The 25,995-nt window shown below is 40.7% G+C and overlaps 2 protein-coding genes across 7 annotated transcripts in view; both read right to left on the bottom strand.

Annotated features, from left to right (window-relative positions):
• Positions 1 to 12,014, bottom strand: part of SCG5 (secretogranin V) — a 29,325-nt gene extending 17,311 nt beyond the window's left edge. The window contains exons 1-2 of one of the 5 annotated variants that reach the window (XM_066997614.1): positions 11,781 to 12,014; positions 10,551 to 10,783 (exon numbers count right to left, since the gene is read on the bottom strand). In XM_066997614.1, coding sequence (XP_066853715.1) covers positions 10,551 to 10,783; positions 11,781 to 11,818 — 271 coding nt within the window. In that variant the 5' untranslated portion in view covers positions 11,819 to 12,014. Of the gene's footprint in view, positions 1 to 10,550; positions 10,784 to 11,262; positions 11,285 to 11,641; positions 11,664 to 11,689; positions 11,712 to 11,780 lie in introns of those variants that run through there. The other 4 variants (XM_048058766.2, XM_048058765.2, XM_048058763.2 and 1 more) reach the window with 4 other exon arrangements.
• Positions 12,015 to 13,274: 1,260 nt separating this feature from the next.
• On the bottom strand, positions 13,275 to 25,079 carry ARHGAP11A (Rho GTPase activating protein 11A). 2 transcript variants are annotated; one of them, XM_048058755.2, is made up of 12 exons: positions 24,889 to 25,079; positions 22,949 to 23,019; positions 22,531 to 22,627; positions 21,751 to 22,001; positions 21,102 to 21,262; positions 20,850 to 20,996; positions 18,826 to 18,900; positions 18,044 to 18,211; positions 17,643 to 17,778; positions 17,211 to 17,316; positions 16,238 to 16,385; positions 13,275 to 15,840 (listed from the first exon to the last, which is right to left on the bottom strand). In XM_048058755.2, the coding sequence occupies exons 1-12, from the start codon at positions 25,015 to 25,017 to the stop codon at positions 14,258 to 14,260; spliced, it is 3,072 nt and encodes a 1,023-aa protein (XP_047914712.2). In that variant the 5' UTR covers positions 25,018 to 25,079; the 3' UTR covers positions 13,275 to 14,257. The 2 variants fall into 2 exon arrangements, with proteins under 2 accessions (XP_047914712.2, XP_047914714.2); XM_048058757.2 differs by lacking the exon at positions 18,826 to 18,900.
• Positions 25,080 to 25,995: the final 916 nt, after the last annotated feature.

Below are 25,995 nucleotides of genomic sequence, written 5' to 3'. Positions count from 1 at the left end.
TATACCTTATCCCACTTGTGTAAGGTTCCCCAGGGAGCCATTGCCAGCTTGAGATGAAGTGTACCAAGAATCCGTCTGACATGCACCCTTTTGCCATTTTCCCTCACATGATGACCAGTACAGGAAATGATAGGCAAGGAAATGTGATGCTGGAGAGGAATTCTTCACATGGGGAGACTCCTCTGGCAGCTCTTTGCAGCTGCCTTGAATTTCACCAGACATGCAAAGCAAACTTAACTGCCTGAAGAACTCTAGGAGGCAGCATCCCAGGCTGGTCTCCAAGATCTTTATGGTATATTATTTCTCTGCTGTAAGTTAATTCATTAAATTTAAATAGATGTTAATCAGATATTCGATACCATCTTTGCTTCTTTTCAAAATGTTTTGTTAATCTAGACTATTAGTTCTTATAACTGGTGAAAATCTTCAACACCTTTTCCAGTGTGTCCTCTCTGATCCAGGAACAGCTTTTTCCTTTCATTGTGACAGCTCTCCATACCATCCTGCACTTCTGACACCAGTCATCTTGCCCTATCTACCTTTGCTGTGTCACTGCTGCATTCAAAAGTAATGTCTAATTCCTAATAAAAGGCAAGTTTGTCAGTATGCTTTCTGATACTTCTGTATCTTAAAATGGGACATCAGCCACTAACCTCCTTTTTCATTTCATTTGTTGTCTGCAAGACTCCCCACAATGTAATCTGATTAATTCAAACTGTCCAAAAATTCATGAATGTAAAAAAAAAAAAAAAAAAAAAGCATGTAATGTGTTTTAATTTTTCTTACCCTTTCTAACATCATTAGAAGCTTTACAGCTTTGATGTCATTTCCCCCCCTGCGCTTTCAGCTAGTTTCATCTTAGAGTCCTACTCTTTGTTGCTGAGATCAATCAAGGTCAGGAAATGAGTGGCACAGAAGAAATTAGAAATGATAACATTTCTTTATTCCACAGAAGCTGATAAATAAGAGAACAGGGAAGGAGAAAGTGCACAAGAGAACCAAGAATGGAAAAAAGCAAATCTAGCCAGCTTCCTTAGCCATTTAAGAGCATGCCTGGGGAAACCCAAGAAAACTACGACTACACATACAAAAGCATCAGAGATTTCAGAGTCAGCTTCCTCTCCCCTTAATGGCATAAAGTTTCTTTAAACTGTAAACATTAATTTTCCCTTTCTCTGCAGAGGGACAAATTCCTCTCAATATCTTTTTTAAAGCTTTAGCACACACATCACACAATTACTGACCTTGTTTTCAGTGGATGATTCAGTTTTATCCCACATTTTAATTACAAACAGTACAGATATTTAAGATGCGAAACGCTTTTATTGTGAAATGGCTGGGACCAAACAACGCCCATGCCTCTCTCACAAAGAATTTATAACAGTAGCTTATATGCCATTATTATTCATTATTCAAATTGCAAACACAATAAAAATATCTAGCAGCTCACTTGCTGACAGAGCACCAAAGCAATCTCTTATGTCTCCTTTTGTTCAGCAGTCCTGTAATGGCTATATTAATTTGCCCTTCAGCCTGAGTAGAAAGCTTTCTCACTTCACCATGTAGATAAGCTCAGCCTTTTTACAAAGTGCAACCTATGGCAATTAGCAGCCCTGGCCACATTGACTTCCAGCTACTGTGCACCTGCAGGGTCAAGGAAAAGCATGTCCAGCAAGCAACATGTGCCTGTTCCTGGCATATAAGGTGTAATCTAATGACCATGTGTGTAGCACATGGCTTTATGAAACCGGACAACAGAGGGAAACAGATGATCTACTTTATCTCATGAAGTACGGGACACTATTTCCATCCCATAAATGCAGATGTGCCAACGAAAGAGTGGAGCACTTTATTCACTGGCATTGACACTGGGTCTGTGAGAAGTCCAAAAGATCCATTACTACCAACTTACTCACAACAAAGTGTGCCTCTGGATCCTGTAATGGGAAGCATAGAAGCACCTGATTTACCTAGAACAGGACAGTGTTTTCTATCCTCTGCTCCACTGAACTTCATGAAGTTTTCATGTTTGTTTCACATTCATATCCACTTCAATTCTATTTTTTCATGCAGATGGCACAAAGTCCCAGATGGTTCTTCAACAGAAGCATTTCAAAGCTTTGCTTAACAACTGTGAACTCTGACAAGTGCAACCAGCATAGGTTTTCTAATTCCCAGAAATGATCATATCGTCAACAGCAGCAGTGTGAGGTTACAGGTTTCCCAAGTCTCTGCTTTGGTGAGCTGTACAGCCTCACAGCCACAGATACAGAGGCCTTTCTCTTCACTGATTCCACCAGCACAGCCTGAGTCAAGATGCAGGTTTTCCTGCACTTGAGTACAAGCATCGACACCCAATGGAGACACAAGAGTCAGGTAAGACCAGGCCAAACTGCTCTTCTGTCTGTGGTAGGGACCTAGGCTGGATAACCTGATGCACTCAAGCATCCCAAGGAGAGAAGCTGGTTTCTTTCTCCCTCCTGCTCAGCAGCTGAGAACATTCCTCCTCTCATTCATTCCCAATGCAGCTGTGAGGGCACTGCTGAAAGCATTCGCAACGGGAAGCACAAAGAGAATAGTTCTGGAAACCTCTGGAGCATGCCAGAGATCCTATCTTCTGCACACTACACCACAATCAAGAAAAGCAAGAATCTTCTCTTTGTCTAGACTTTTAATATATCTTTTCATAGAACCAAATAAATTAAGGAATCTTTTCTTACTGCAAGTTAATTTAAAATCCAGATGGGAGCAGGGAAAATGCACATGATTGTGAAAACAATTGCAAAAAGGTATAAATCCTAATAAATGCGCCCAAGGACTTATTTTATGCATGTGAAAGACAAGCAGGGAAAAAATCTTAGGAAACATGCGCTCATCATAATTTGGCCAATCTTCACTGGCAGATTTTTAAATACTTCTGGACCATATTGCATTGCTAGATAAAATTTTACAATTTTGTATTAAATTTCTGCATACCATCTGCCAACACTAGAAAACAGTAGTACTGTAAAGCACCAGACAATACAGAGGCTAACATATTCCACCTCCTCCTCAGATTTCTTGCCTCCCTTTTCAGTTAATTTCCCTCTATTAACGTGCACAAAAATACAATTTTGGATATAAACATTTGCTTAATCCCATTCTAATTGATTAATTACCTTTAGGTACATGAGAATCTACTTCTAATTCCTGCAGACCTGCCACCTTTCTTCCCCAAAAGGGCCCCGTCTCAAACTGATTTCTCCTTTGGTAGTAACTTTCAGAGACGGCTTCGTGAATAGCAGCAGAGGTCTGTATCGCACAGAAGCTGGTCACAAAGTTTGTGGGAAGTTTCAGGAGCTGGGGTTACTTTGTCTTCTTGGTTCCGTACAACAGTGACACCTGCACCCCCTCCTGTCACCATGAGAAGAGGACTGCGTACGCATATAATTTCAAGAAAAGGTTCAAATCTCATTATTCTTCTGTTTATGGATATATAAGTATAAACTATTTTATGTGCAATTTCAGATGAAGAAAACCCGCTATAAAGCACCACTGTAATTTGGCTCCTAGCTTTTAAATGCAGGAGTTACCATCTTAAATTGCTTCTCTTAGGACATGAACCACCTCCTGATACTCTATTTCTGGCTGTATCTGACATTATAATTCTGGAGTAAAATGCAAAGACAATGTTAAGTATTTTTAATAAGATCTATACAAATCCAGATGTCTACCATATTTATATATTAAAAAGTACAGCTTTACCATTTTCAGTTTATGTTGCAAATCCAAGATGCCCATATTAAATTTTGAAATAATATTTGTTAGGCTTTTTCATTAATTTGAAAACCAAACCAAAACCAACCCTGAAAGCAGAGACTACAGACTAGTGGAGTGATGTTGGGGTTTGATTTTCTTTGTTAAATGTCAGGCCCATAACACAGTGTTTGATTAAAGTCATGTGTGCTTCAGCAAAAGCAGTCCCACTGTGAATGTAACTGTATGTTTTAACTGCAGCAGGACTTTCTCTATAGAACAGATACAATAATCCAAATCCCAAATCATTGTGTGGTCTCTGTGCTCCAAATTGACACTACAAAGTGGCCCCGAAGCAGCAAAATTGGCTGTGGGAGGTCTGCCCCAGCCCAGCGGCATGGTGCCAGCCCGGCGACTCCTGCGCTGCTACCCCCAGATGCTGGCACAGAGGATGTAAACGAGACCAGAGGGGATGCTGCCACACCACCGCCACGCTTGCTGACCCTCAGATGTTCTGTTCCCCTGCATCTGTCAGTGGATATTGCTTCCAGTCACCCAAGGATATGCAAATGTGCCGGGGCACAGGCATAGCACACAGTAGCCCAACAGCAAATGAGTGCAGGAGTCAGTCATTCTGTCGTAGTTTCACCAGGTTCATTTGCAAGCAGCAAGGGGATTGAACTGTCTTTGTGGGAAGCAAGTAGCAGCCTTGTAGGTGTGTTACAGGGCAGACAGCAAGGCAATCTGGCACTGACCTTCTTTTTAGGAAAATGTAAACAAAATAGACATCATTAACATGTGTGAATATTCTGCATGACTTTTCATGACGTACATTTTATGCAAGGCATATTTGTATGGAGTCTGTGCCGATAAGTCATTAACTACTAGCTCTTAGTAAAGGTATTAATATAAATTTCCAGGCTCCTTGAGTTTTAACATCTCAACCAGGCAAACACTAACTACTTTTTCTTCTTTTTTTCTAAAACGAGAAACAAGTATATATTTCCTTTCTAAATAACTAAGTGAAACCCAGCCTTTCCTCAGCAGCTATAAGAAGTCTCTGCAGGAGGGTAAAAAGCCTTGCTCGTTCCCAAAAAGACACTGTATTTTTTTATTCCTACAAAAGATCAGGATTAAAGAGACATTATTGAGTGTTTTCATTGAGGTTGACAGCATTAGGACTCTTCTGCAGACTGAAACCTTTAGCTTCTCAGCTGTCCCGCCAGCACCTCTGACAACTATAATTTTGTTTGGAGGGTTTTTAAGAAATAAAAACAAAACAGCCAAACCAAGCCAAAGCCAACAACAAAAAATCAACTGAGAAGCTTTCTGTCATGTTGAATTGTACAGGAGGAAACGAAAATGTAAGCAGAGAATATTTGCGAAAGCAAAAGCCTTCTCTTTTACCATCCCGAAGCGCTCTGAACTGCCCGCGCTGGGCTACTGGTGCCCCCCAGTGTCTGCGGGAGATGTCGCTGATCCGGGCGCTGGAGCCACACACCTCGCCATCCCCTCTGCCCCTCAAAACCACTAAATATTGGCTAAAATTTATAAATATGCAAGGAAAGAAAGAAAAAAATCACGTAGCCTCTTACTTTTCGAACTCTCTGACAGGCATAAAAAAACAACTGTTTTTGAAAAGCTGAAGGCATATATTTTATTCTTTTGTGCTCTGTTAGCATAGATGCATTTTTTGTTATACTCAGTAGGAAACCTAAATATTTCATAGTGGTGCTCATGCGGTATCTTAGTGATAAACCGAAACAGAAACTGCAGAAACACAGATACTCATTAAAAAAAAATAAATCATATTTTGCTTTTATGTATTTTTTCTTCCTCTCTGCAGCACTGTTAAGTCACTCCAATGTATCTTTTTCTAATTCACATTTTTGTGAATCCTGCAAACTGCTTCCACTCAGCTCAGAGAGCTCCAGCAGAAAATGAGGCCTGATGTCGCCTTGGTGGCCAGTACGGCCCCTGGGAGGGGAAAGCCACCGCTCGCTCCCATCGTCCGCAGGACCTTCACTCTCCTTCAGTGATAGGCACACTGGAGTGGACGGAGAGTTTAATCTGCCAAGAAATTGATGTCAGGCATCTGCTAGACTCTACTCCTATTTTAGCAGATTCACCTGAGATAACAGGTAAATCGACAGACACAAAGGAAGGAGAAAAAAGTAGACTCCGCTACTTCCAGATTTCAACATAAAAGGCAAAATATTTTAAATAGCAAGCTGTACGTGTTTGGTGGTTTTTTGTTTGGTTGTCTGTTTTTTTTTTTCCTTTTTTTTTTCTTTTTTTTTCTTTTGTCCATCAAGAAGAAAATGATCTGGTCACTTAGGAAAGAGAGCATGCTGAAAAATGTATTTTCTGAAACGTGCATCTTCTAGTTGCCTTTGGTACATAGCAAGCTTGTGACTTTACTGACTACTGCCAAGTAAGCCCTAACCTTTATTCTGGGGGGAGAGGTAGGGAGGAAGGGAAAGACCATACATAGTTCCTTGAAACATATTTGACCTGATTTTTAGTGTTTTAAAGTCAAAATATGATGATTAACAGTGGAAAAAATGTAGATAACGCAGTTGGAAAATGGGCATAATTAGGAAATCTGTTTATGAACTAGCAGCAATAGTATTTTTATGTATAAAATTAAGATCTTATTCAGTTGGAAAAGGTTATTATGATAATCACTCAGAAGATTGCAAACATTTCATTATAATAAGGCAGCTAGCATAAACTTGTCTATATTATGGCAGCTTAAATATTTTTCCAAATTCCAAAGCTACACAACTTATTTTTTCCCTGACAGCACCTCATTTGCAAAAGTATACATGTAATTGGTGAAACCCTGGCCTTTTGAAAATCTTTTGTAATCCTGGTTTTATTGAAGCTGATGGCAGCCACACTTATCAACACAGCTGCAGGTCTATGCTACAGCTGGTGGGGCAATGCCTGACAAAACATTTTGTTAGGAAAAACATGCTCCAAACAATTTTCTGTAGGAACATAATAAATTTATTAAATTGTTAAACTGTGACTTTTTTATTTTTAATTGTTATTCTGAGGTGCAAGACATGATCGAGATGAGAAACATCTGCATTCCAGAATCATCCGTGGGTTGGTGGTGATGACGCTGGCATGGGATGAAGCATGCTTTAACTGTCCACATTGGTCACTGCAAACTACAGAGTGAAAAATGGACAGACATCAACACTCCTGGCAGCTCAGAATTTCTGACAGATAATGAGTTTCATATGCATTTCTACTCTTCCCAACTTTTGGGCAAAAATTCCCAACAAAGAGAGCACCTCATGAGAGTAGTTGGTGAATTACCACTTTGGTACAGATGACGTTTAGCACGAAATTCCTGTTTTGCTGTGATATATTCCAGTCCCAGCCTCCCCGCTTGATCTGAAGAGAAAACTCCCATTGACCTTTGTTTTTGAGTTTGTAGTACTTCTGCCCTTATCTTTCTGCCCTTCCTTCCCTCTTACTTTTCTGTTCTAATATCTTGTAGATTTTTAAAAGCACTTGCATACACAATTACTGGCCAGTGATAATTGTGTAACTACATTGGGGAAAGCCCACATACAAATCCCTAAGAATATGAGCTGATGTAATCTAAAAACATGTGCAGTTATTTTTTCTGTAGCTCAAGTATAAATTGTTTACTGTTTATGCATGTACCACTGGGAATATTAATTGCAAGTCGTCTCTCTGCCAATCCACTTACAACATGTCAGCCAACACCTGTGCTCAGGCTTTTTGGCTTGAACTTCATACCCCATGCTACTGCTTCTTGTGCTGCTGCTTCTCAGTTCAAGTCCTCGTATGTTGGCCAAGAGGCATCTGATGCACAAGTGAGCCCGAAATGCTCAGCACCATCAGAAACCTTACTCCACAAAGTCCTGCAAGTTCTGTTCAGCAGACACCAGAGTGTCTTTCTCTGAGGAAATTCTGCTTCTAAATCACGTGATGGAATTTTGCCTCATATTTGTATATGACCTCAAAAAAAAAAAAAAAAGCAAACAACAACAAAAAAACAACCAAACAAAAAAAAAAAACACAAAACCCCCACACCAATCCAAAGATGCCAGTTCAGAAAGGAAGGTCACAATATTATTACTGTACCAATCACTACCCTTCCTCTGCCCGTAATGGGGCAATGGCTCATGGGAGCCCTCCTGTCCTCATTCCTCACCAAGGAACAAGGCCCTTGCTTTAATCCATTTCCTACTTTGTTTTGGTTAGAAAACGCTGGCTGAAGGGAGCAGCTCAGAGGTCAGGAATGTCAGTCTCCTGGCAATAACAGATTAGTGGGCAGACAGCGGGGAAAGCAGCCACAACTGCAGCTTTTCAGACAGATACCGTATGTGGAAGTATTACACATCTCTTGCAAAACTAGGCTATTTTGAATGTGTCTTACCATGCCATTTTAGCAGTTCTGTTTCCAAAGTAGACACCTAATGGAAAGTTAAACCCACCATGTAATTTTTGCTGCAATTACACAAAAATAAATATACAAAGAGGATAAAATAGAGCGCTGTTAATTCCGAAGTGTTTCGTAATGTAATATTTAAAATCACTGGTAGGGAATGAAATGCTGGCTTTGCTGGATTAGCTATCCTGTCATGCATGGTCTACATTTAAAAAGAAACACAGTGAAAATTTAGTGAGCTCTATGCACTTTTAAAAAAGGCAGGATAAGAAATGTTATGTATAATGCTATAAGATCACGTTAACTGGAACCAACACTTTCAAAACATTCAAAAGTGTATCTTTTTTTTCTTAAACTGAAGTTTCTAATCAACTATTTCATCAGATATCTATATAACTGTATATAAATAGATACATATCACCACAAGAAACCAAAGAAAGAGCAAGAGATTACTATCTGAAAAGCTTACCACAGAAGAGTTTATGAAATGTTTGACATGAAGGCTGGATTTACATGTCTGTTTCTATACAGATTGCTATCATTCATCTCTGCTTTTGCAAAGATTTCTCAATAGGCTGTTAAACATCTACAATTGAATCTTTTTTTGAAAGTCTTTTTCATCTCATCAAAAGTAGAATGTTAAATATGATAAACAAATTGGATTGGTTGCCTTTCAGTTTTACTGTTATATATGCAGAAAAGGAGTATTTTTATTTAAAAAAAAAAAAGAAGAAAAAATGAAAAAAAAAAAGGGTTGTACAACCTGCTTTTTGTGGGTGACTAATGTTATTATAGTTTCACAAGTACCGGAAAAGTTTTAATACTTAAGAGAAGAGAGTCTTAATCTGTTTTTGCTAACACTGTAATTAAAGAGTGATGGCAAACAGCTGAGAAGAAATATTTATCTTAGGTCTATATTTACTTTTCATAACACGTTCAAACACAATCATGTGCTTTTCAAAAAATAATAACATATATGTATACACACACACAGGGGTCAGAGATTTGCTATTTCTTATACTTCTGGGGTTAAAAAAAAAAAAAAAAAGTCTGGGGAAAAGAGGACGATGGAGAGTAAAATTACCAGAAAATTACCAAAACTACCAGTCTGCCCCAGTTCCTCTGCATACAAACATTGATAAAGGAGGAAAGGGCATGGACCAAATTTTACCCTCTAAGCCTACTCTCTCTCTCTCACATATGTTTGCAGAAAAGCAGATGATGATGAAAGTTTCTTTAGAAAATATATAAACTTAGGTCTGCAATTATCTGGTGGAGGTGCATATTCAGTTTTAGTCCTCTTCTTCGTCTTCATTAGGGCAGTTTTATCTCTTTGGCTAGGACAATCCTGAGATCTGAATGTGAGGAAAACAAGGGACACAGACTTGCTGTGAACTTTCAAGCAATTTGCTACACTATGTCAAACTGGCTTAATGGCGAGACAGAGAAGGGTTGAGGTTTTCTGCTTTGTTCTGGTGCCTGCATATTAACCATAATATTCCGAGTTGCATACCTTCAACCTTTTGCTGTAATCCCCAAATAAAGGCCAGTTTAATACAAATAGCAATGCATTTTGCAACATTATCCTAATACCCTAACATTTGAGCCAGATATTTCAGATGGTTTGCATAGTTATAAAAGACTGATTCCAAGGAAACTTTACTTCCACTGAGACCAGAAATATTGGCCAAAAAAATGAACCTGAGTCCTTTGTATTCATCAGAGCAGCACAGTCTTGAGGTGCTACTGCTGGATGCAAGGAGAAGAGAAACTGTGACTTTTTCACTCCTGCAGCCGGAGTTCGGGGCTCCACGCCACCCACAGCCCTGTGCACCACATCACTGGTCCTTTCCCCAGGGCAGAACAGACTTCTGGGGAACGTAGGAACTCATCCGCCCCCACGAGGTTTCTCCCTTTATCTTGTATGACACCGCAAATAGTGGGTCTCTTCCAGTCCGCAAATGTTTCCAAAAGTCTGTGAGATTTGGGTTCTACAGTTCACATTTATTTCATGTGAAATATATATATGGGATATATTTATACACAATACTGGGGGAGTGTTTTGTAAATCATTGTTTTGAGGTACTAGAGGCCAGATACTATCAAGACAATTTTTTTTTTCTTCTACAAAGCCTGTAGGTAAAAAACCAAACAAACAAAAAAAAAAAACAACAAAAGCCATCACTTTAAGGAAGTTAAAAGATTGATGATGGTTGGACAACAACAGGGTGAAGAAGCCTGTGATTTTAAGTTCAGGATATTCTGCATATACACGATATTCTTGCATATGCAAGACAATAAATATTGTCTCAATAAATATTATCAAAGGATACAACAGTAAATCAATAAATCTCCATGACTCAAAGCAGAAATTTGCTACCTTCAATGCTCTGTGGACCAACTAGGTTCATAGCCTGGTGTGCTGGATATTCTACACGGGGTCTGGCGATGCCCAGCTGCTCCATGACCCCGTGGAGGAGCTTCTGAATGTCTGCTTCAGAAACCCTGTCCGGGGTCCTGGGGCTGTGGTTGAAAGCCGAAGCCCATCCAAATGCCAGCAGGAACACCACGTTACAAAGCATGGCGGGTGTCATTCTGGTAGCCACCTGTAGCCTGTGAAAGAGAAAAAAAAAATGATTATAAATGGTAATGGAAAAAAAGTCCAGCATGTGTGCTGGAAACACCTCTTCTGATCCCACCATCACACATCACGGCTCACTACCGCAGCCTACAGGGCCGCTGAAAATCTGTGGGGGCCAGAGGGAAATAGAGGGGAGAGGGTCTTCCCTTCTAAAAGAAAACAGTGAACTGACAAAATCAGTTTCCTAATTCGCATTTCCCTGTACCGTTCGTTACCCAGCCACTGCAGACAAGATGGATCCGCGGCTTCGTGTAGCGAGCATCCCCTCCCCGCCCCCGTAGGCTCGTTATGCTCCTGTGCAGAGCCCTGGGCTCGGCACGAAGCCTTCTCCAGATGGGAGCCGTGTCTCCTCGCACTGCCCCTAAACGAAGCGCTAGGGACAGCCGAACAACCTGCACCCTGCTTTTATCTCTGCCTCAGGACAAGGAGCTCCGTGTCTCACTCGCATCACCTGGAGCGAAGAGGTTTCATTTGTCTCCCTCAAACGCCTTTCACCAAGCGGCTGCAGTGGGTAGCTGAGCGAGGCACAAAACCCAAACAACAACAACAAAATCAGCACCACCACCACCGCAAAAACCGTGCTGCTGTCTGGGGCTGAGCTGCAATCAGAGCGTTTTGTTCTGAGCGCCCCTCTCCCAGCGCGGTTAAGACGCGCATCTCCCCATCCCTTGGCACACGGAGCCCCCCATCCTTCTCCTCCTCCTCCTCCTCCCTGCAGCCAGCACAAGGCACCTTAAAATGACTTTGAGGCAAAAATGGCCGAAAAAAAAAGCCACGCCGGGACTATTCCGCTTCGCGCCTGTGCGCGGCCCCGGCGCAGCGCTCCGCACCTCCGGGCTCGGGCCGCCGCCGGGGGGGTCCCGCTCACGGCCCCCCACCTTTTTCCAGCCCGGGCAGGGACGGCTGCTGCCCGCAGGCCGCCAGCCGTGCAGAACCGAGCCGAGCCGAGCCGAGCCGAGCCGCACTCACCTCCCTCCCGATCCCGGCGCGGCTCCGCGGCCGCGCATCCTCCGTGCGCAGCCCCGGCCCCCGCCCGCCTCCCCGGCACCTGGCGCTGGGTGGGGGCACGAAAAATGTCACAAAGCTCGCATGGGGATGCCGTACGGAAGATCTCCAGTATCGGCTAAAATTAAGCTGGGAGCCGCTGGTGGATTGACTGTGCTGGAGGGATGGGGAATGGCTTATCGCCGGCGCTGTGCCCGGCTTCCCGCTGAGGTTTCCCTTCCCTGGATAAAGGGATCCGCAGCTCAACGCCGGGCTGGCAGCACCACGGCAAAGTGCTCCGGGCACAGGGCTCCGGGTTAAGCACATTGCAAACACCAGCTCCAGCGGAGGTTAACAACAACAACAACAACAAGACAATAAAAGGATCTTGCTAAGTGAGGTCTGTCATTTAATAGCACTCAGCAAAGCAATCATTTCTGAAGGCTGTTTGAAGTAATAGCTGCTGGTGATGTGAATTTGACACGCTCCATTTCGGGAGGAGCGTTATCTACAGAAAACCTTCGAGAGCACAGCAGATGCAGGAGCTACCTTCGGCTGCAGACGGCTCGCCTTTGCTTGGCCTTAGCACATTTTTACATTTCAGTAACTTGCAGGATTAAGCAGCAGGGATTTCTATTGGGCATCTAGTATTTCTAACCCCTTTCTTCAAAACATGTTGACAAATGATCATGTATGCCTAAGCAGTTCTGTAAAATGTTTAAGAACAAAGCTTATCACTTTCAAGTGTATAGGTGATAGCATCAAGGTGACAACCTTCCCCAGTGTTTAAAGGATGGTATCAGCCCCCCACCAAAATCTCTCTCCCCTGTACTTTTAAGGCTACTAATTGAAGGCCAGCTTGCATGGAAGACCAATACCAGTTTGCAGCCTTTTTTTTTTTTTTTTTTTCTTTTTTCTTCCAGGTAATGCCTCACTTACTTTAAGGCCTCATAGTTGCCTTAGTCCAGCCTTCTAGAAATGAGTCTACTTTCTGGCTTGCTTAGGGTCTCAAAACCATTAGTTAGTGAAGTCCTTTAATTGCTACCAAGTTAGCAGAGATCCGTTGTACCTTGGCATTACACAAGAAAAACGTCTTTCAGTATTTGAGACCATAACGACATTTAACAGAGAAGGCAATGATTAAAGGCAGCAACATATATTCACAAGGCCTCACGAGGTTTCCATGAGGGTTGAACCAATCCAGTTCGTGAATCAGTGAGTATGTGAGAAGGGGGGGGCGGGACAGAAAGCACTGAGAGTTCTTTCATCAACACACCAGTTTAAAAGCCTACTCTTGCTATGTTATTTTATATCATGCCTTTTGCTGGTAATGAGAATCACCAATATTTATCTCCCACTGAACAACCAGGAGAGCCAGAAGTCATTTGACTTGAGCACTTTCAGATTTACTCATTGAATCCCACAGTCTGTACGACAACATAAGTTATATTTGTAAGTCGCTATAGAAGAATGGGCTCAGAAGGGACAAAAAACATGGTTTTATTAAAACCAAAAGTATCCAGTGCTTTCAGCTCTTGTATTTTGCCAATAAAGAATTTGCACATACAGAAAGCTAACAGTTTAAGTGTTCACTCTTAAATAATTTTACAACCGATGACAAACAAACAGTTTTCATTCCAAAAGATGTAAACATTTGCTTGTGCAAATCAACTTTTAACAGACTATGGCTTCTTACATTCATCTCCCTTGCAACATAATCAGCATCTAAACTCTGCTTCTGCACCATCTAGTTCACACTACCATACAGCTCTAAAAATAAGTTAAGACTATCTTTTTGTACTAAAACATTTCACTGCTCACAACTGAAGATATATAGTACGTATTGCAGAACACATCACCTGATGAAATATTAAGACTTTCATTGCTTGAATAAACAGCAGGTTTTCAGTATTTGTACACATCAAAATATGGTTCATTTACTTAACAAGGAAACTGTGCTCCTACTTTACTCCAATAGAAATTAAAAACGTCTCAGAAGAAGTAGAGCTGGTGTAAGGTCCAACTTAAATATCAGAGTAGCGCTACAATACACTTGAAACTATAAAGAAAACAAATGTACCAAGATTCATCACCAAGTCTTTTCTTCACAGCTGTTCAGTTTAAATGTCTGAGATTTTTTTTGTGAACTGGTATTTAGTCTAAACGCTGCAGAAATTGTTTTGGGACACGCAGCATGCTTTTAGAAGCTGAGGTAATCAAGTGTGAGCTTTAATGCAAACATTTGTAAAAACAGGCTTAAAAAAATCAAATCCATTTGGGTGAACTAGCAGTTACAAAAAAGCCTAACTAAAAAAAAAAAAATCAACATAAAACCAAAATTGTTATTTGTACCAAAATTGTTATCTGTACAAGTCTATAACTTGTAAATCAGAAAACAAAAATTTAGTTTTTCCAAAGGTTAACCAAGTTATGATAAGCCCATTTAGCAATCATATTAAAACTTATAAGTCTACTGGTTTTGCAGTTGGTAGCAGTTTCGCTTTAGATATCGGATTCTTTGGAGAGCCTCTATAACGAATTTTTTCTTTTCCTGGAGCACTTCTTGCAACAGTAGTTTTTTCTGGAGCAAAACCCGGAACACTTACATCTGCATTAGCTTTTAAACTAGATTTCACGGTTTCATGATTGGTTAGATCTTCTAGAACAGACTTTGATGGAAGAACAGTCACTCTCTGTTCGTAGATTCCAGTAGTTCTTACAGAAACATCAGGCTTGTCTGATGGATTTAGACATCTACGACATGATTTGGATGTTAAGTCAAGCTGACTATGAGATGTAGAAGCTTGGTCACATGTACTTTCACTCCTGAGTGAAAAAGCTGTGGAATTCTTAGAGGGCTTTTCTGCACAGAAGGAGAGTGCAGAATCACAGCTCAAAGATTTAACAAGTGGTGAACCAACATCATTACCTCTAACCATCTGAGAGCTTACAGATCTTCTGTTAGCCTCCAATAAGGAATTTATTCTTCTTACAGACTGTCGAACAGGAGTGCGCTGGAATTTAAGAGGTGGTTTAGTTTTGCTTGCAGAACTTGGATCATTTAGGGAAAGCTTGTTGAACCATTGTATGTGGTCAGAAACCTTTCCATGGTCAGAAACAGACGATGTTTTAGTTGAAGTTTTATCAGAGTTTTCAGCTTGCGAGTCTTGGTTGCTTACTTCATTTCCTGATCTAGGCAACTGCAAAGCAGGAAGCTGTCCTGACCCAGAAAGTTTAGCAGTATTTTCTTCTAAATTACAGCATTTTAATATACAGTTTTCAACTGTTTGTGAATGTGTCAACTCTATTTCCTCTTTTCTTCCAAAGGAATCTAATTTATTTATGCCATCTTTTGCTAGATGGTTCTGAACAGTCGATTCATCTTCCCTGGCCTGTACTTGTGGCACAGGAAGTTGTTCTATTACATTTTTTACGTCTGGTTTTTGGACCTGAAGTTCAATCTCAATAGAAGTTTTGAAGCTTCTTTTCTCCAAAATTTTACTTGCATCTTTGTTTGATTGTTGTTTATCAATAGCATAAGACTGATTCTGTTGGTGGAACAGCTCTCTGGAGTCTGCAGTTGCTGGACTTCCTGAAAGTTCAGCTGCCAATTCTTTCTCTGGACTGAGCCCTGTGAGACACAGAGTTTCACCTAATGTTTCACCTGGTACATTTGAGAAAGATGACTTTGTATCAGCTATCAGACTCTGAAGATTACTTCCAGATTCAGAGAAGGCTTGTTTAACTTTAAGTAATGTTTCAGCAGTCACATTACTTTCCTCTTCACAGGGTTTTAACCTGTTGTCTTGTTTGTCTACAGCTGTGGGTCTGTGTTCATCTGGAACAACTGGTGGTTTTCCAAATACGAAAGCAGATTCTGAAGAACTGTTTCCTGTTTCAGCATGTCCTGGCAAAATTCCCTCATCGCTGCTGATCTCCTGAGAATCTGTAACAGTAGGACTATTCCACGACATTCTGTAAACTACTTTATCATGGCATTTTGGAGTTAACAAGTTTTCTTCTGACTTGCTCACATTCTTTGAACCTTAAAAATAAACATCACAGGTGTTTATGAATAAGGTCTTACAATTTAAAAGGACCAGTATAGGCAAAATTCTTGCATAAAAATAAAAAAAATGCTACCAAAGCAGCACTGAATTTAAAGGTACCATTATAACCTGAATTTTCAGGTGTGGAAAAAAAAGGTCATAATATGAAGAACTAAAGTCACATCTCATCATGCTTAACTAGCAGAAGACTAACACATATTAAAAACACAATAAACTTGTCCTAAACCATTTTTTCCCCAGGAGACACTAACATTCAGTGAGCTTTTACCTTACTAGCTATAAACACACCAACTGTTTTTATACCTCCCTGCATAATGTGACTTTTGCTTTATAAGGGTTTTTCCAATGTAATACGTTCTGTGAGGTATTTACCTTTCCTACAGACTTTTTCACTGATGTATGGGCTGAAGAGTACATCTCTTCTTGCACATTCATCTCTGCTTTCCAAACCTTGTTGACTTGCGAGACGCCTTCCAATATTTTCAGATCTATTACCAACTGCACATCCTGATACAATATTCTTAAACAAAAAAAAAGTGTTAGTTAGAGCCTTATACAAACTTGTAAGTTTGGAATCTCATTTACAGAGGAGCCACTAGAAAAAGGCTGTGCAAATCATAGCCATAGCAGCTTTTTCCTGGTCATACTTCATCTTTCCTCAGCTCTCTGTAGACCTAAGTAGGGAACAGCCTGCCTACAGCAAGGCAGGCTTAACCACACTCTGAATACAGTGATTGTGTACACAGCCGCTGTAAAACAAGAGGTTCAAGAACTGTGAGAACGACTGATCAGAACTGTGGTGGTTTCACTCAAACTGTCAGGTAAGCTTGCTCTGCCTCAAAAAGGCTGGGGGAGAACCAGAAGGGAAGAAGCAAGGAAAAACAAATATAATGTCACAAAAAAGACGTCCACCACCCAGTCAACAAATAAAATCTGCCACAAAAACAGAAAAAAACCCACACAACTCACTAGCGACACAAAAACAGTTGTTCACCATCGACTGATTGATGCCCGGCCAGTCTGCAACTATTGGCTACTTTGAAAATATTTCCCCTCAGTTGTATCACTGAGCATGACATTGTACGACGTGGAATATTACTTTGGTGAATTCGGGTCAGCTTCCCCAGCTGCGCTCCGTCAGCCTCTTGCGCCATCACAGACAAACCCAAAACAATGACAATCAGTTACTGCTATGGAAATTAACCTATAGCTTCTTGTACTTGATAGCAGGTCCATTTGTGCTGTGGTCCCACCATTAGCAAATAAGTCCTTCCAGCTAGCGAAAAGCAGTGCCCCAAACTTTATAACATTAAAATTTGCACTGTAACAAAAGCAGCATACTTACATCTCTGTTGCTTTTCCCCAAACCAAACTTCAAGCGTAATGACCTACGAACCATCTCCTTTCGGCTGATCTTTGGAGAAAAACAACCTGTTTTTCCCGATTCAGCCCTGGGAAGACAGAAGGGAAAAAGTAACACAAAACTCTTAAGGAGGGGAATGAAAACATCCTTATGCTTATTTTATTCCCTCTGGTTTGAATTCTTCTATTACCTTCATGCCAAGCTTTTTTAATAGGCACAGGAAGGTTCTTTTGAGGCCATTACACCAGATCTTGAGTCACATTTTGCCACGTATAGTGATTTTGAGAATACTACAAAAATCTCTAATGTTTTAAACACACAAGTATAATTTTGAAGACCAAACAAAATTTTACACTTTATTACAAAAGGGTTCTAGATCGATTTGCTTTTTGCTTCTGATTTAAGGCAAATTACCTGTATAGCTTTTTGTTCGCAAGTCTTTTACTTCTTCTGTTCCCTGTACTAGACAAATGATTTTCACCACCAGTTGAAGGAGATAATGAGGTTTGAGATGACTCAAGAGACACAGAAGGGCTTGCTTCAAAGTGAACTACAGAAACAAAATACATGATCTTAAAATAACCATGAAGTTTTCAGATAAGGACTTAGAGATAATACACTGAAGAAGAGTCTTAACAGAGTAGATATTTTGCTTATTTTCTGCAATACTGACTTGAAATTGAAATTTCAACTTCTGCTTTTATTTAAGTGAGGCTGGTGCTTGTAGCAACCATAGAAGTTGGGTTGCAATTGGGTTGCATGCTACAGAAAAATAAAAACTTCAAGCAGCAAAGAAAAAAATGAAAGCACTATACCTGATGCTGGTGTCAAGCTGCTGTTAAAAATGCTACTTGGTAATAACTCAAAAGCAAAATTATGCTTAAAAGATCGCCTCTTCTTGCTGGACAAGCCCTGAGAGCAATCAGCTGGAAGTTTACGCTTGGTACTTGGAGTAAGAACCACAGGAGTCACTGATGAAAGGACTGAAATTAAGAAAACCAAAGTTTTCAACAACAGCTTAAAAGGGTGACAGTTTACTAACTACAGTTTTATTTTCTTTTTACCCCCAAAAGAGGTTGTAAAAACTTAGCCAAAGTGCATGCATTTTGAACAGGCAAAAGCAGCCAGTACAGCCATTTGTTGTTGGAGGCTTTTTTTGCCCCCCTCCTTTTTTTTTTTTTGGCACGCAAGCTAGAGTACCAGAAAGGAAAATCCAAAACCACATAGTAATAAAATATAGGTATTAGAAAAAAGAAGTTAAGTATAGTCATTTTTCTGTAAGTTTGAAAGTAAAAGTGAAAATTCATTCTCAAGATAGTGTTGCACTACTGCACTGAAGCCTTAATGTGCATTAGATAAAAAGCGCAAATTCTAATGCTAGAACACCACAGTGCACTGCTGCAGGGATTATAGCTGCTCCAAGAACTAAACTAAATGCAGTATCCTCAATAAAATGCAACTATATTCCAAGTTTTACACAATTTAAACATAATTGCTTATCTTCAATTAAAGCTCTAGAGCTTCATTGTAACATATAGTCTACAAATCCAGAAGATACTGCATGCGCTTTATTTAGTACAAATATACCGATACCTACCGCTTCTGTCTTGCTGAGGGGTAGTGGAGGGTGTTCTGTTAGATTTAAATTTATTCAATGCTCCACTAACAATATCTGAAACGTAAGACACACCAAGCAAATCAAATTCAAATATGAAATTTGACTTGCTCTAGTTTCAACTGAAATTTAACTTGTATTCTTTCAGAGAGATATAATAAATCACTTTAAATGGCTGTTTTACGTACAGAAACCTAAAGCCTAGACCTTCTGAACAGCATATAGTTTTTGTTGCTTTCACAATAAAATTCTTTTTTTTTTCCCCCCCTTTTTAAAAAAAATCATGCAAAGGCAGCAATTTTTTTGGTAGTAAATTCTACTGGTCAATATAAAGAGATGCCTTCTTGATTTCTTGTAGGCACACCTAGAAAGTATCCATTGAAGACTTTCTCACAGACTTTACTGGGCAGTCCTCCTGTACTTGAAAAGCGCTTTGGGCAGAGGCCCAAACACAAGTATGAAATTTTCATCTTGCAAAGAAATAACTTACGACTTTTCTCTTAACAATTATTTTCTTTCTTCTTCTGAGAAATGAATCCCAGTAGAACATATGCATGAGCTCTTACTGGTTTTCCTGCTTTTAAGAGAGTAAACCAGAAGCATTTTTATTAAGTGCTACTGCATCCTACAACTGTATTTCCGTATGTTCATTGCAAAGCTCAGCAAACTACAAGGTTGAAGTAGTTCTTTGGTAGTGTCCCGTAAGCGTCAGGCAGTTTTTCAAAACTCATCTTTGAAAGAAGATGAAGCGTAGTAACGCTGTGTTCTATCACATCTGGAGAAAGAGTAGAAGCTGCCTCCTACCAGGATATACTCCATAGAATTTACAAATTCTAGCTGCTGTTTCTGAAAATTTGAACATTCACAAACATTTATCACTTCGCAACTCTGGATAATCTCCCTTCTTCAAAGAAATGAAAAGGCACATTACACAAAAGCTTGCCTTGGCTAAACATATACAGTAGTAAATTGTTAATGTCAACTGCTGTCAGGTTTAATATTCCAAGTATATGAGCTAAATATATATTCATATTTTTACAGCAATACATAAAAGATCAGTCCTATAGTTAGAACCAAGTCTAACAGAACAGAAGCCGTTCAGTTAGCCATATTGGGGCAATTGTCCATATTAGCTCAAACAACCTACTGAATAGCTACACTACAAATAAAAGAACAGATTCACGATAGAGTGCAAAATATTGAATAAGAACTCACACTGAGTTTCTACAAGTGGGTAGCTTCAGTGCTTTTCTGTTGCTTAACAAGAACATATTCCTAGTATTTTGATATTAGCAGACATTCTAATGACAAATAGCTTCTTAGTTTCAAGGTAATAAGTATTACACTTTTCTAAAAAAAGTACAGATCTCAATGAAATTCATACAGTCCTTGCCTTATTCAACCATAAAAAAAAAAAACCACAACCAAAACACCATCTTCTCATCCATCTAGGTTTAGAAACAATTAAGCCTGGAGCTTTTAGAAGTGAGAAAACAAAAGTGTGTATAAATCTGTTATATTACATCTGTGTTGCCCGAAAATAAAAGATTAAAACTAAACCAACCCCTGCTGGGTTGGTTTAAATCTCACTGAAACTAATTTGATTTATGTTATAAAGGCTTGCTATCCTTTATTAAGTATTTCAGAACTCAGTAGTAATGTATCGCACACGTGAAAAACAATGGCTGGCAAGTAATTAGAAATTAATGTTGTGGACTGAGAGAAAAACTAATGAGTTACAACCTGCATATATGCAAGATATGTAAATTCAGCAGTGTATTTCCCTAAATTTCTTCATCCCATACACGAGATACACAGTTGCAACAGTGCTGTCATACTACTAGCCCTTGAAGGAAGATATATCAGCATATTATATCTGATTCTTTGACAATTTCTAGCTTACACAGGAATATTGTGCTTCTAGAAGTCTAATCTGTTCAGGGTCAGCATACATAAAGTTGCAAAAAAATGTTTCACTTGCTGAAGCTTTCACACGACATACCTACCCCCAACGCTTCGGTGCTTCCTCCTCTTACATTCACTGGGAGATTCATTTTCACTGTCTTCATGGCCCCTCAGTGAGGGAGTAGACTGAAAGGCATCAACACCTAACATTGCAGGAATCTTTTCCAAGATAAATTCTGGTACCTGTCCTGAATTGGTTAAGAAATATTTTTTAACATTATTTAAAAAGCTGTAAAGAAAAACTGTATACAAGTACATATAAGACGACATTCTGATAAACATTTATCACTTACCGATTTCTTCTGCATGATCAATAAATGTCTGCACAACAGCAGCCTGCAAGCGAATTTTTTTTTCTGTGGTAGTTGACATCTTTTCACTTTCATTCGTGTGCAAGAGGTTGGGAGCAAAAATCACTGCCAAATTGCTGCTATCCATTCTGTTTTCATTGGATCTTAACAAGAAAAAAAAGTATTTCTTAATGCAAATTATCAGGACATAAGCGGCACAGAGAGAATGACCAAATAACACAAACACAGTTGAAAAAAATTGCAGTCATTCACTTGGGTACTCACATACCAAAATTAATGTGTATACTTACGTACCCTAGGCTCAGTACCTGTATGACTGTTACTGAATTCGAGATGTTATATATACCTTGCACTCCCAAAACCTGATGGGTATCAAATTATGTTAGTTTCATAAGTTACCCCTTTTGCTTTCCAAAGTAGAAAGAAATACAGCCATGAAAGACCAGAATAGTCTCCAGCATAAGAAGCTTCATAAGAAAACACTTTGGACTTATGAAGACCATGCCCAAGTTCTAGTAAATGACTGTATGTAAGAAAATTTTAAAGTCACAGAAAGTTACAGCAGTTGCTTGAAAAAGAAAGTTAACCAACTTCAAGTTGCTTACAATCATCCGCTTTACATTACACTGACCTTAGGGACACATTTCTCAGAAATCTGAAAAAGAACCGCAAAGCTTCAATTGTTCTGTCTGTCATTAAACACGAAAGCAACATAGTTGCAGTTTTCTTCTCATTTCCTAGCTGCTGAGCTTTGAAAAGGCCTTCTTGCAGATGAGGTGGAAGGATGGGTTCTGGCAGCTCTCTGAAGAACTGCTTAAGAAGCCCTGCAACATCACACGGTAGTGCAGCTGAGAGGCAGTTTTCACCTTGATCCAGTTTACTCTGAAATTGTTCAGAAGAAACACGAAGCCTTCAACGTACTGTCAGATTTCTAACTTTATGTAACCTGCATCAGAAAAGACTGTCCGATCCTCCCCATTTTTACTTTTAGTGTTATTAGGTAAAGCGTGACAAGGCTATCTACAAAAAGACACAGATGATGTTATCTGATAACTTGCATTTATTTACTGGTTCTCCCCTGTACATATCCTTCTGGGAGAACACTGTTAAACAAATACCCTCAGTGTCCAATATGTATACCTGCTAACAGGTTTGTTCAGTCACAAGTCTGTCCCGTCCCCCCCCCCCCCAGATCTGGAAAGCTGAACAATTTCCCAGGAGGAAAAAAAAAAGTCAAGTATGCCAGTTGCTGGACTGGATGCCCTCTCATTTCTAAAGCAGATAATGTTACCAGTCTACTTCCAATGTTAAAACTCAAATATGACTGAAAAGCATCCAAAACCTAGAATGTACAGATGATCAAGGGAAACACAGATAATTAAAAAAAAAAAAAACAAACTTTAGAGAATACCTTTAAGGCTTTTATACGAACAAGAGATCCAGATTTTCTGAAGAGTCCTTCAGTATGAATATGTTCTTCCAGATACTCACAGGCATCAACCAGAAAGCTAAGGAAAGAAGAGCAACATACTTCTGACCTTCAGAACATATTTTTCCCAGAAAATCTGCTTTATGATAGATAGATAAAACTTAATACATAGGATTGTTTTCCCCAGTGACAACAAACATAAAGAAGTGATAGCTGTGGCTCCGAATTCCCCCCATCTAATCTCTACTTCACTCCTCCCCCAATTGAAACTACTGTTATTTCCCTATAATATTTAACAGATCTGGGAAAAAAAATGATACCCCCACCCTCCCCCCATGAGTACACTATTATTTAGATTTATACTTCTTTGCTCTCTCTCATATATACAGTGTTAATTTACCTGGGAATATACCCATATTCTGGCACAAGTGATTGTGGTAACGCATGAAAACATACTCCAAAGATCTTACCCTATAAGATAAAACTCAGTGTTATTCAAAGGTTGACAGAATTACCAACTACTTATTACAGAAATGCACTTATACCACAGAGTACAAACAGAAAAGTAGTTTAGACAAAAAGAAAACCTTTCAAATAAGAGATATTGCCAGGAAAAATTCTCATCTCTAAATACATGAGCCTATGGTGATTCTAGTTACAGGTAACAAACTAGATTTCTGTGAAATAATAGAAAGCTTTTCTGCAGTATGTTTTGCGTATTTTATTTCAGAAGGAGTCAGTTTTGCTATAAGGCCACAAAATTGGTAAGGGTATTTATCCACAGGCTCTTCTGGAATCACACCTTACTTTTTCAAATTTACAAAATCCCATTTTTCTTTAAGAAGTATAAAAAAGTAAAACCAAACCAACACAACTTTGAAACACAACCTTAAAAAAAGTAATTTTTCTCATCATCTGAAGTACTCAAAACTGATGTTTCAGGAAGGACTGATCTCAACACAACCATCTAGAGAACTCTCCCGAACTTCTGCATTCAGTTTTGCAATAGTTTCACCTCACAAGATGACATCACAGCATTAGAAAATACCCAATGTCTTCAGTCATTATTACTGATGCTCACCTACAATGTTTTTTTGCCCCCCTTTTTTTTGCTTTCTTTTAAATGTTTACCTCAGGTGACCGCATAGGTGTTTCAGTTATAGAAGCTTACAATTTGATTTAAAAATACAAGTTTTTTTTTTTACCCTACCTCTTTTCTATTTAAATTTACAGCAAACACGAGCCAGCCTCTCCCCCAACCCAAAAGGGACTGATGAATCCACATAGTATTTTTGTTATCAGAGATGAATACAAATTCTCAGTCATTTCTGCCTAAAATTCAAAGTGCTGACCACATTCAGACAACAGTTAATCAGTAACTAACCAATCCGTGAGGCCACCTTTGGCCTATCTGTCCTACAGAAAACAAACATCACATGATAGATAAGGGAAATGAAGTAACGCATGCTTCTGTCATTGTATTCCAGATTGCTACCCTAGAGTACAAAGAGAAACTTAGCTCCAATATATAATGTTTTTCTGTATTTATGAGATGATGTAATAGAGAATTCCAGCAGCTTGCAATTCAGTATTTAAAATTCATAACTGATATCACTCACTTTACTGGGTTTTGGCTGACAGATCAGAAGTCATGGTTTATTTCAAGAACTGAACTGAAACAAAGCCTGTTCCTTTACAATAGAAACAGAATTCCCCAAGCAAAACAGGTGTTGTGCTCTACTTTTTGCTACCTCGCTCATTTGTTATTTAATTTCCTTTCTTGTGTAATATTTAAATACTACAGAGAGATTTATGGACATCTTTTATTATGATGCACATATGTACCTATTCAGTCCTTATAACCTTCTCTTCCAATTATAAAACTAAACTCTACAAACATATTGCTGACTTTGACAAGGGGGAGGATATCCATTCTAACTTTACTCTCGCTCCCTCCTTTTCTGAGTGACCCAACCCGAGCGCGTGTTTTTGCAACATCTTCAGCTTATAGCGACCAAGGGTTACCGCAGCATTTTGTAACATCTCCACAGCAATGGAAGCAGTTTTACAGAAAGTCCGTGTGGGCACACTCAGCTCTGGGCCATATCCGTTGCACAGGGGTCTCGGTAAGGCTCTGCTAGGGGTTACTTCCATGCTTTATAAAGCAGGTTCTAGCAGAGGAACCTACGCACACCAGCGGCCCTGAAGCACGCGGGGCCGCCACCCTCCAGCACAGCGACGAGAGCGCTTCCCCCCCCCCTTGGGGACGGCCGCCCCGAAATGGCGGCGGGGGCTCGGGGCCGCCCTCGGGCCGCCGCCGCCGCGCTGCCGCCCCCCTACCTCCTGGGGCGTCGCTCCGTGCGTCTTGGCGGCCGGCGGGCAGCCGCCGCCCTTCACCTTGATGCCGTAGGAGGCGCGGAGCTCCTGCAGCACGGCCAGGCGCCGCACGCCGCGCCGCCGCTCCGCCATGCCGCCGCCCTCAGGCCCCGCGCGGCGCCATGCCCGCCGCCGCCGCCACCCCTCCCGCCGCCGGGCTCAAACCCAGCGCCCGCCCCGGCCTCGCCTCCCATTGGCCGCCTCCCGTTCGAAATCAGGCCCCGGCCGCCCAACGGCCGGGCGGGGTTGGGCCGGCAGCGCCTGCTTCGTGCGCCGCCTTCGGGCGTTCGCGCTGGCTGCCTAAGCGCCGCCTCCAGGCCCTCAGCGGTGAGGCGCGGCCGTTACCTCAGCGCCCGCTGCCGCCGTCACTGCCACTGCCACCGGCAGGGGGGGGCGCCGGGGGGACGGGGACGGGGCGCGGCGGCAGCGCGACAAAGCGCCCTGCTGCACGACGCGACAACCGAGCCCTTCTCTCCTCTCAGCGCCCCCAGCCGGCTCCCGGCACGCGTCACCCACCCCTTTTGTTTGTTTTCAAATAAACTCCTTCTTGAAATAGCAAACAGTAGCGCTTCCGTGACTAGGCTGAATTCTCAAGGGAGGGAGGAATGCAGGGTGTCAGTGTTGGCCATAATGACACTGTAAACGGGGATAGAAACACCGTGAAGGTCTTCATGCCCACCTTAACCACTGATGCTACTTTGTCCCGCACTAGCGTCGTTGCGTGCAGAGCCAGCTCCGCCGGCCCATCGATGTCTGTGCTCAGGATCACCGTTACTGGCGGGCTCGGTGCCAGTTTCACCACCAGCACCGAGTTTGTTTGTACTGTCTAAACTTGGGTTTGCTTACCTATTCCTCCCTATGTCCTCACACACCTTCCCTGTATAATAAATAGCAGGGTAGACGTGTTTTTTTCTCAGGTAAAACCCCAAGATTTTAATTATGGATGTCAAAATCATTGTGTCATTGAGCACACCTAATATTCCTGTAAATGTGGTTTTAGTGCAGTCTTACTGTAAGTACTATTATCTGTCCTGGCACTTCATTTATATGACAATAAAAAATTCCAAACCC

The sequence above is a fragment of the Anser cygnoides genome, chromosome 5 (assembly GCF_040182565.1).
Source record: "Anser cygnoides isolate HZ-2024a breed goose chromosome 5, Taihu_goose_T2T_genome, whole genome shotgun sequence".
Taxonomy (NCBI): Eukaryota; Metazoa; Chordata; class Aves; order Anseriformes; family Anatidae; genus Anser; species Anser cygnoides.
This window is presented reverse-complemented; position numbering and strand designations above follow the sequence as displayed.